At 42.1% G+C, this 10,442-nt stretch overlaps 1 protein-coding gene across 1 annotated transcript; it reads left to right on the forward strand.

Annotated features, from left to right (window-relative positions):
* Window positions 1-1,161: 1,161 nt before the first annotated feature.
* On the forward strand, window positions 1,162-10,078 carry tcea2 (transcription elongation factor A (SII), 2; the record flags this gene model as incomplete). The annotated part of the gene is made up of 10 exons (XM_079226545.1): window positions 1,162-1,230; window positions 4,039-4,101; window positions 5,570-5,675; window positions 6,914-7,013; window positions 7,237-7,457; window positions 8,244-8,302; window positions 8,513-8,665; window positions 8,877-9,023; window positions 9,110-9,181; window positions 10,055-10,078. The coding sequence occupies 10 exons, from the start codon at window positions 1,162-1,164 to the stop codon at window positions 10,076-10,078; spliced, it is 1,014 nt and encodes a 337-aa protein (XP_079082671.1).
* Between the last annotated feature and the right edge of the window lie 364 nt (window positions 10,079-10,442).

Raw genomic sequence — 10,442 nt, forward strand, 5'->3', positions numbered from 1 at the left:
AAACTGTCATTCCAACAATAAAAACTGTGACAAATTCAAAATATAAGAATGTAATGGACAAAAGTGTAACCGGTCGTATCTGGACAGGCAGGGTCAGTAACAGGAGATCAGTCCGTGACGGAGTGCTGGAGAGTCTGGGATGGAAAACCTAAGAACAATCTGGCAAGGAGTGTCTGGGAGGCAAGGGTCCATATAGGAGCTTGTTTAGTGATCAGAGGCAGGTGAGTGAACAGGTGAATGAGTTAGGCTGATGAGGGAGCGACTGACAAGTAGAGTGAGGAAGGTGTGGAGCTGAACTGTGACAAAAAGTATAAATCAAAATGTCGAAAATAAAATGTTCAAAAGTAGTAAATAGAGGAATATTTTTCTACATGTTCAACTGTATCCCTCAACCTCCCCAAAAATGAATTTACAATAGTACAAACGAAAAAGCTCAGCGGGTCCTGAGGAGAGTCCACACAGCCAGGAGAGATGCGGAGGCTGCTGCAGCAACGCCGCACCCACACGTTATAGAGGCGTGATGTTTCTCGTTTTCTGTCACGTGACACTTGATCCCCAGCAGCGCAAGCATTCCAGATGGTGTCCTGTACCATTGTGCAATTGTATAACGTCACGGTTGTAATTTGTTTGGAGGCCTTTGGTTTGTTTTGGCTGAAGGACACGAGTCTCTCTAGAATGAGTTCAACAATGACCAACACACGGTGGCATGCACACACACGGGAACACGTTGCATTGAAAAAGATATTGTGAATCTACAGGTAAGCCTATGGATCATGATGCAACAAACATACAGTATTCCTACCCGAATTCCGTTCAACAAAGTCTACAATAGAGTATAGTCTATATATTTCACATCATCGGGTTCATTAATTATTGAAGTCAGATGCCCGATCACGAAGTCCCCTTCTGCAGAGTCTCCTTTACAAAAAAACGTGTTCAAGCTACTCCAGGCTGAATTAGTAAAAAAGGAAAACTACAACTCCCAGCGTCCCACAGCGACACACAACAACAAACGAGAGGGAGGCAGCAGCTGGGAGAGAAGGAAACAGACTGCGTAAAGTGGAGGAAATAGAGAGCGAGACTGGGAGAGTTGTTCTTACATAAATGGGGGTTTTCTCCGCAGCAGCAGAGGACAACTGACGGAGAGAAATCTGCTCAAAAATGGCCCAACATCAAGAGGTGGAGCACATCGCCAAAAATCTGGATAAAATGGTGCACAAGAAGAACACGGTGAGTGCAAATAGTTGCAGCATCCGCAGAAAGCACGCGATCAGGTGATGAGCTCTACCTTTAACAGCTGGGAGGAACATTCTGGAAACGATGGATTCCGCTCACTGCTGTGTGGAGGATTTCTGCTAATAATTTCACTCATAACAAGGTTGCTGCTTCAGTTTTTGATGATTGGGAGGAAAAAGTTTGGCACTAAATCACTGCAGCTATTGGTCAAAACGCTGCCAATTATATCACGCGCACCTTGGAGCAATTATCTTGTCTACTCGCTGCAGAGTTTATTAACTAAACATATTCAGGGTTTATTGAAATCACATGGTGTCTATATTGGAGTGTGGAGTTAACACGGAATCATAGAGGAAGTATTAATATTTTGGTAAATATTTGTCACATTTCACTTACTAGCTAATTGGATTGTAGGATACTTCAACATGTGACTGGTAAGGCTCTATAGAGGTTGTACTATTATATTGGATAAACATGCAGAATTGTATTTTGAAAATATAATAACATTAGTATGCTTAGGGCAGTCCATGCGCTGATGAATGTCGCATGCATCGTTGTTGAATTTATAATCACTAGCAAGAATGTCAGCGATATTTAAAAACGTTTAACTAATTTAAAATACCCCTCCATAATACAAAACAACTGGAAATACAAAACGTAATCTAACTGGGTTTATACGAAACTAAAGCTGATCCCTTATGAGAGAGTAAAGGTTTCATGCTCATTGTCCCTGCATCCCCACTGAGGCCACATCCAGCATAAAGGCCAAATCACATCAGCATGTATGAAAAGCAAAATGTTCCACTAACTACAGTTCATCTTAACGGTGTCATCTTGATTATAACATTTGGTAGAAGTGTTCACTGTGGAATCCAGAATGAAAAGTATTTTAGCAAATACGCTTGGATTCAATTAAAATAAACATATATTCAAGTGTATATCTTTTTTTTATTTTCTGCATTTTGAATTCAGTATTTACTTTCATCAAAGGATCTTGATATGCCCATATCATAATATATTCAACTGCTAGCAGCGGTTTTATACGGGAGGTTTTTAGGGCTGGGTATTGCTACTCGAAACTTGTTTCCTATTTGTGTACTTTTATTTGTATAAGCTTACTTTGCAGCCAATCACTGCAAGCGTCCTTCGATTTAGTGCAACATGTAATTGGGCCACTACTGCAGCAACCACAACCCATACAGCCGAGATCACGTGCACACGGCTCTCAACAAGGATATGGCTGAGCCGGCTGCTATCAGCTAACGGTGCTAAAAGAGCAAACAGTGCTAACAAGGGTAACCGTGCTGACCAAGATAGCGGGGTTAACCTCATGGAGAACCGGAGGGTTCCGCAAAAACTCTTTTCCGTACTCGTGGTTTGGGAGAACGTTATCAGCGGTATGAGCTATGATGAACAGCAACCAGCTAGCTAGCCAGCGGGACACACAGACTGCTTCTATTCACATAAAGGGTATACAATAAAATAGAACAAATGTATCAAGGTAATTACTCTATTGGTATCTGTATCTTTTTTTTTTTCATAAGGCTAGATAATATCATTTTCAAATGATACCTAGCCTTATGTTGCGTTCACACCAAACGCAGCGCAATAATTCGTGCCGCGTTTACCGCGCCAGTTTACTCGCTCGACAATAAAAGCTGTGTTCACACCAAACGTCAAAGGGGGTGTGGCTTATCTCCGTTGCTTGTCTCCGTGAAAAGAGGTATCATTTCCGCTATCGACCAAGGAATAACCACTAGTTCTGCTTTATACTTGTTGTGGAAGTCCCAAAAACGTTGGAACGTCAAACGCCCTCGTGCTTGGGTTGATAACACCATCCGTAGCCTCACACAGCTCGGTGAATTTCACCGACTCCTCCAGGAACTGCGTCTGGCTTACCTCCGTAAAACAGTTACCGTTTCTGCCATCCACCATGGAAATAACCACTAGTTCTGCTTTATACTTGTTGTGTAAATTCTACATACTTGGGAACATCAAACTCCATCGTGTCTGGGTTCATAATGTTATCCATAGTCCCACAACAGCATCTGAATGACGGCTGCTACCAGCGCTACTCCAGCAGCAGTTTGATTCAGCAACAGCAGGACGGCGGTGATAACGGGCTGAGCCTCTCAACGCTGATTGACTGACGCAACTTTGCGTCAAGCGATATTTCCGCCCGAATTGGAAAATTTCAACTCGCGCCTCAAACGTGTCATTCGCACCGCCCGCCGAAAAAAAAAGCTTTTTTGCAACCTTTTTTACGCGTCTGTGCATTGTCTTTGCATATAACCTGGTTGCGCGTCAAATTCACGCCGCGTTTGGTGTGAACACAGCATTAGCCATACAATAAGCATGCAGCCAGACTACACAGAACATCCCATCATATTCAATTGTGCAGCTGTTCATCTTAATTTGCCCAATTATGGAATTCCTGGTGTCATGTATGAACGCCTAGTTATGTGACAAATTAAAGTGAGACTCTCCTGACAAACAGCAAACATGAGGTCCGCCTCCACACAGAGAGAGCTCCACTCACTATAATTCATTAGCTTCGTTTCATCATTCTCTTGGTGACCTTTAGTATACATTGAACAACTGTTTCAGGGAGTGGGGTTTACAGCTGTTCCGCTGTGGGATGCAAGAACTTCTGTTAATTAAATGGCCAGACATTTGGCAGACAGTTTAACAGACTTACATTATTGCCAGATTCATCATCCAGGTTCACTCACTGAGCTGAAAATGTACATGTACTGGCTGGGAAGCTACTGAGAAGGTTTCCATTGATTGTTCTGTCTACAGGACGGAGCTCTCGACCTGCTGAGAGAACTAAAGGACATCAAGATGTCTCTGGAGACCCTGCAGGTAATTAACTCCGCCCCTCTGCCATGTCACTGCCATCGCCAAGTGTCACAAGATTAATTTATTACTGCACAAGTGTGTTTAAGTAAGTAAGGTATTCTTCATAATTCCTCTTTGAAGTGGAAGCTTATACTTATTATTCAATGTAAGTTAGCAAGTTAAATTCATGAGGAATTCCAGGAGCTAATTTCTCAGCTCGCTGAAGTGATGTCGATGTTTACTCAAGGGCGTGTCCCGACACTTTGACGTCACTGTTGGGTGTGGTTACAGGATAGTTACGTCTGACCACACAAGCGGTGAAACATCATCTGGTCAGTCTGGTATGAAGTTGCTCTTTAAGTAGACTTGTAGCAATGTTAACATCTAAAATGTCAGTGTTTAAATGTGCACAATACCACAACACGAAAACTATGACTAAATATGTCAGTCAACAACCTTTTTATTCCATGAATAAGGGTGTGCAAAGACATCATTGAACACTTAATGTGAACATATCAACATGCAATACTGTCAAGGTGAAAAGACAAGGCTGTGTTGTGGTTTGGAAAATACAAACTTTACCAAAATCTCTTTTCATTTTTGCTGACAAAAAAGGAGACAAAATACTCACACACTGCCAGCACACAATGACATTTTTTTTTTTACTAAAACTATATTTAGGGCAGTTTCACAAGCCAACATATTGTGTGTTTTAATCAGACTCGAACCAGTTTAATCCCTGGTGCGGTTGGTTTGGGCCGTTGTGAGCGCAGTAATCGTCAGTTGGTGCGGACCAAAAGAATCCCTCCTCCATGCGGAGTCCAGACTACATCTTGGGGTAGAGTCAAAGTCATAGATGGGACTGACACTAAGAGACGATGGTTGTTGGAGCTGTAGTTTATTGTCTGTCTACACAGAGAGGCCAATACAATGACCACCGACTGGAGAAAACTAATGCGGGGAACAAGTTTTGTTCAGCAAGATAATCTTCGCCAATGCACACCCTTTTTATGATTTTTGAAAGGTAAATATAATCGGCAGGAGTAAAAAATATATTGTAAGGCTATAAACTAACTACACCATAGTAACATGACGTCATGTCACGACCACCAAGCTAACGGTGGTCTATTGTGTCATTTAGCCACTTAGTCAACTGACTTTTTAAAGACATTAAAAATCTTAAATTCCCGAGAGGGGTATTTACTGAAATATTTGATGTTGGGTAACAAAATGTTAAAATCTCCGAAGCTTGTGTTAACCACAGACCTTATTTCAGGCCCAACCAAAAACCCCAATCACAAATGGTTTCCATTGACATCGAGACGAGGGAACGAGAACTAATTTCCGCGTTTTAATTCCTGGAGAACTACACAGCAGCAGAAAAACTTAATGACATTTTTATTTCTTCTTTCATCAATTACAAATTTAGAAAATACATTTCGTTCTCTCTCTCTCTCTCTCTCTCTCTCTCTCTCTCTCTCTGTCTCTGTAGTCCACCAGAGTTGGGATGTCGGTGAACGCGGTGAGGAAACACAGTTCAGATGAAGAAGTCCAGACTTTGGCCAAAGTTCTCATCAAGTCCTGGAAGAAGCTGCTGGGTGAGTGAGTCTGTGTGTCGTGTGTTCGTGTCCTTCTGGCTTTGTGACGCCTCATTAGGGTTCCAGTCCAGGAGAGGACAGGATGTGGTGGTTATTATGTAGAAGTACGGCCGACAAGATTGTATATTCCCAGAGTCTACGATGACGACTGCAAATGTCTTGATTTGCCAGACCACCATTTTGTAAATCTGCCGTCGCCTTCTTTGCAACTAGAAGCGACACGAGAGGGCGGAGCTAAGTACAACCCAATGCTGAAAACATTTTTAGGCGACGCAAAATGTTACAATGAACTTGAATGAACTGAAAACGCACTGTGGAGGGGTTAACGTTCTGAGTTGAAAACATACACTGTAACAAGATTTCTGTAGAATTGACAGCTTCAAGAGAAGCAAGTGTCCATCGGCACACAACGTTAGTCTACTGTCATCTTTTGTGTAACACAACGGAGGAAATACAATGTCGCTTTCCCCCTCTCTCTGAGTGACAGCTAAACCTAATGTCTGTGTTGAAAATAATGTTATAACGAATTATGGTGTATTCCCGCTCAAAATTACTGTATTGTGAGTCACATCAACATTTATTTACAGTAAGATTCACCCGGGAATGAATTTTGACCATGATGCATTGCAGATCTACAGCAACATGCTGTATAGGAGTTCTACAGTAATAATATGGCCAGTATACAGTAATATTACTGTGAAAACTACAGAAACTTGTTACAGTGTAGACTACTCCCAGACACTGCAGCGGTAGCAACCTGTCAATCACCAGCTAGCCACAGTTTATTTACTTACTCTACAATTACAATAATTTACAAAACAAACATGCTGTTTTGAAACTAGGAATTGAGACCATAAACTCAAGTTTCCAATGTTTACTGAGGTAATGAATCAATTAAGAAGTCATTTTCTTATAGACTTCTATACAAACAGACTGCTTACGGCAACCAGAGGAGTCGCCCCCTGCTGGCCATTAGAAGGAATTCACCTTTGAGGCACTTACTACATTGGCTTCACTGCTCAGAAGTGGAGTTAGCTGCTTGATAAATACAATGAACATACTGCTGCGATACATGTGAACATGCAGTCAGCCATTCTTGTGCGTTCAAAACATTAAAGGAGAAGAGCGTTGCATCAGTTGTGAGATGTTGAGATGTTTTGACGGGCATCAGAATGTGTGCCGCAGGTGTGTCCTCACCGCTTCCTCTCGTCGGTATGTTTTTGTGTCCCGTCCTGCAGACGGTGCAGAGGCGAAGTCGGATGAAAAAGAGAAGAAGAAAGAAGGCTCTCCTGTGAGGTCACCGTCTACCTCCAAGGACTCCGGCAACGGCGAGAAAAGGTCGGTCGCACTGTGACGCTGTCATGTTTGGTTACACCCACTGTTGCATGAGGATGAGATCACTGTGGAAGACAGAAGGGACAGTACATGTTTCATATCACAATGTCTTTAATAACAGAAGAGGATTTAAAGTGGAATTTTCTTTTAACCAGTCATGTCATGTTTCTCTCAATCCAAACCCTACTACACTTTTTTTTTCATAATGTCTCCTGTTAATCAGCAGTAAGAAGTCAGGGGAGTCCCCGACCACGCCCACCTCGCCCTTCAAGCCCACTTCACCCACTATACCCACCTTACCCACTACACCCATTACACCCATTCCCCCCACCTCCCCCACTACCCCAACCCCTCCTCTTGTCTCCTCATTCCCCCCTGTCCCCGTCACCACCCACAGTGTGCGCAACAAGTGTCGAGAGCTGCTGGTGGCAGCGCTACAGACTGATGGTGAGACCATTTTTGCTACTCTTTTTTTTGATAGACAGCGTTTTTTTCTATCCAAAAATGTGATTTAATGTGCATTCTATAACACACTGAACATTCACACTTCTTCTATCCTTACATTTGCTCCAGAGATAATTCAATCAACTACAGGCTGTCATGTAAAAACAATCTCCCCCTCAAAGTCAATTTATTAGCTGTTCCGGAGCTTTAAATCGTATCGCATGATCTTCAAGAGCGCGTGAATATTTTTCTCAAAGTTTTTATCACGCTCAGAAAAAAAAGCACTACATTTCTGACTTCTACATTTATGACTTCACGTGCTGATCAAGATCATGTGATATTAACGAAAGCTGCAGAGCAGTTACGTAATGAACCTTGAGGTTTTGTCAACAGTGTCCAAGGTCAAGAATTAACTTTGAAGTTGAACTTGTTCAGTGTGTATCATACATTTTCCTTAAGTCAAAGTTCACTTACTAGACTTTTTTGGAGAGCTTTCGACAGTATTCTGCAGCCTTCTTCAGAAATTAGAACGTACGTGGCTTAATGTGTCTTAAGTATAGGACTTGGATCATGTGACAACGTGTGGTCTGATTTAAAAAGCAGTTCCATTTGCTGAATAACGCCGTGGGACAAGGTTAAAAAGCTCTGGGGAAACAAACATAAGTGATCCTTGAGTTTAGGGTATCAAGAAAGAAAGAAACATCATGCAGTAGTCAGGAAGGTGTGGCTCAACTCCAAGTTTTAGTTTTGTAAAAAGTAAATTCATGTGCGTGTGCGTGTGTTTTCCAGATGACCACAAGACCATTGGAGTCCACTGTGAGAATCTTGCAGCACAAATTGAAGAGGATATCCTTTTCCGTCATCAACAACTTTAACGACGCAAAGTTACACGTGAAAAAACAGAACCTGCATGAATGATCTCCATCTGAGGGTCGCTCAAGTGTTTATCTAACAGTGTGACATTTCGTTTACATGAATGAGAGCTGGCTTAAATAGTGGAACATCATTTCAATTCCTCTCTCCGTGTTTTAGTCCTTGACTGCTCCTCGTGCCCACAGATCTTCCAGGAGTTTAAGACGACAGATATAAAGTATAAAACTCGTCTACGAAGCCGTATCTCCAACCTCAAGGACCAGAAGAATCCCGACCTGCGGCGTAACGTGCTTTGTGGAAACATCTCTGCGCAACGCATCGCCTCCATGACTGCTCAGGTCAGTCATGGAGGCGATGTGTCTCATCCTCATGCTTCCAAGTTAGTTTTAGGGTTTTGGTGAGAATTAGGTTTCAGGTTTGATGAGGGTCAGGGGCAAGGGAAGCTATTACGTCATTGAAGGCTAGGATGGAACAAGTGTGTGTGTGTGTGTGTGTGTGTGTGTGTGCGTGTGTGTGTGTGTGTGTGTGTGTGTGTGTGTGTGCGTGCAGGAGATGGCAAGTGCAGAGCTGAAGCAGATGAGAGAGACTCTGACTAAAGAGTCCATCAGAGAGCATCAGCTGTCGAAGGTCGGGGGAACTGAGACCGACATGTTCATCTGCAGCAAGTGTCGGGGAAAGAGCTGCGCGTACACACAGGTACGCACGCACGCACATATAATTGTGTTTGGACACAGTTTTAATGATAATACTTCATTAAGAATTTTTGTTTGTGTTTATTCAAGGTGCAGATCCGCAGCGCTGACGAGCCCATGACCACCTTTGTGTTGTGTAACGGATGCGGCAACCGATGGAAGGTAAAAGAAAATATAAAAACAAAACCTATTGAAATAAAAAGAAGTATGAAATAGTACTAATAGACCGCTGAATGTTTAAAGGTGCTGCATTCCAAAGTCAGACTATGATTGAGGGCCTTAACGTTACTTCTCTATATCCCTACATAGCAAATAGTTAGCATAGTAATGCTCTTAATTTGGAGGTTTGCACCTTTTTAAGGCTAAACGCACAATAATCAAGTACTCATATGCTCCACATGAGACAGCAGTACCTACATTGTTTGTATATCCACACATAAAACACAAACTTCTTACATCTTAATGTATGACATTCTATTCAAATATTGACACTTTGATGTTAAAAGACAATCGGTTGTATATCGGAGATGAGTTACTTATGTATGGAGGGCGAATTAAGTAGCTTCACTAAATAACTGAATGTCAACACGTCTGTAAGTGTGATAAAGTTGAAGGGTTGACGTGTGAGTAACAGACCCTCGCCACAAGGTGGCAGCAGAGACCGGGCTCTGCTTGATTCTCCTTCTTGTCCCCTCTGCTCACCTTCAGTTTGGGTTGATTCCGTTTACCTTTTTTTTGTCTCTCTCTCTCTCCCACCCACCTGTTTCTCTTCTCTCCCAACTTTGACCTTTACATTCATTCATCTTACTTTTGTGCGATGTCTTCTTCACTTCTCCTTTCTTGTCTTTGAGTCTTTCTTTCTCACTTTCCTGAGGTTTCGTCCCTCCCCCTCTTGTTTACATCTCATACTTTGCCGTCGTTCTTTTCACCCTCCTCCCTCAATCTCACCCCTCTCCTTTCTTCAGCACATTTTCTCCTTCCTCCCTCTCTAAGTTTTTCCGGCCTCTCCCTTCCCCCTCTTGCTCTTGGCTCTAGGTCAAGGTGAAGCCACTCATTTGATACACTGATGGTTTGTGGGAAGTGTCTGCTGCTGTGTCAGCACTTTGAGAATCTGAAACATGGCATGAGGCTCCGACATTAAAAAAATAATGTATTATTTTTTTTTTTTTATTACGTCACTAAACCTTTGCAAATACGTGTTTTAAAGGTTTGTTGCATTTTCCAAAGATGCCAATTTGACAGATTTTTAGTTTGTTTAGTTTTTATTTTTATATAATTTTGTTCAGTGGTGAATATTGTATCATGTTTTTGTAGTCTCACTCGGTGTAACTTTGTTTTAGCTTTAATGAAGACCAGGCACACAATTAATGTATGATTGTATTGATTGCAAGGCTGTTTGTATGAGCTTTTAATCATGACTATT

Source organism: Taurulus bubalis (assembly GCF_910589615.1).
Source record: "Taurulus bubalis genome assembly, chromosome: 11".
Taxonomy (NCBI): Eukaryota; Metazoa; Chordata; class Actinopteri; order Perciformes; family Cottidae; genus Taurulus; species Taurulus bubalis.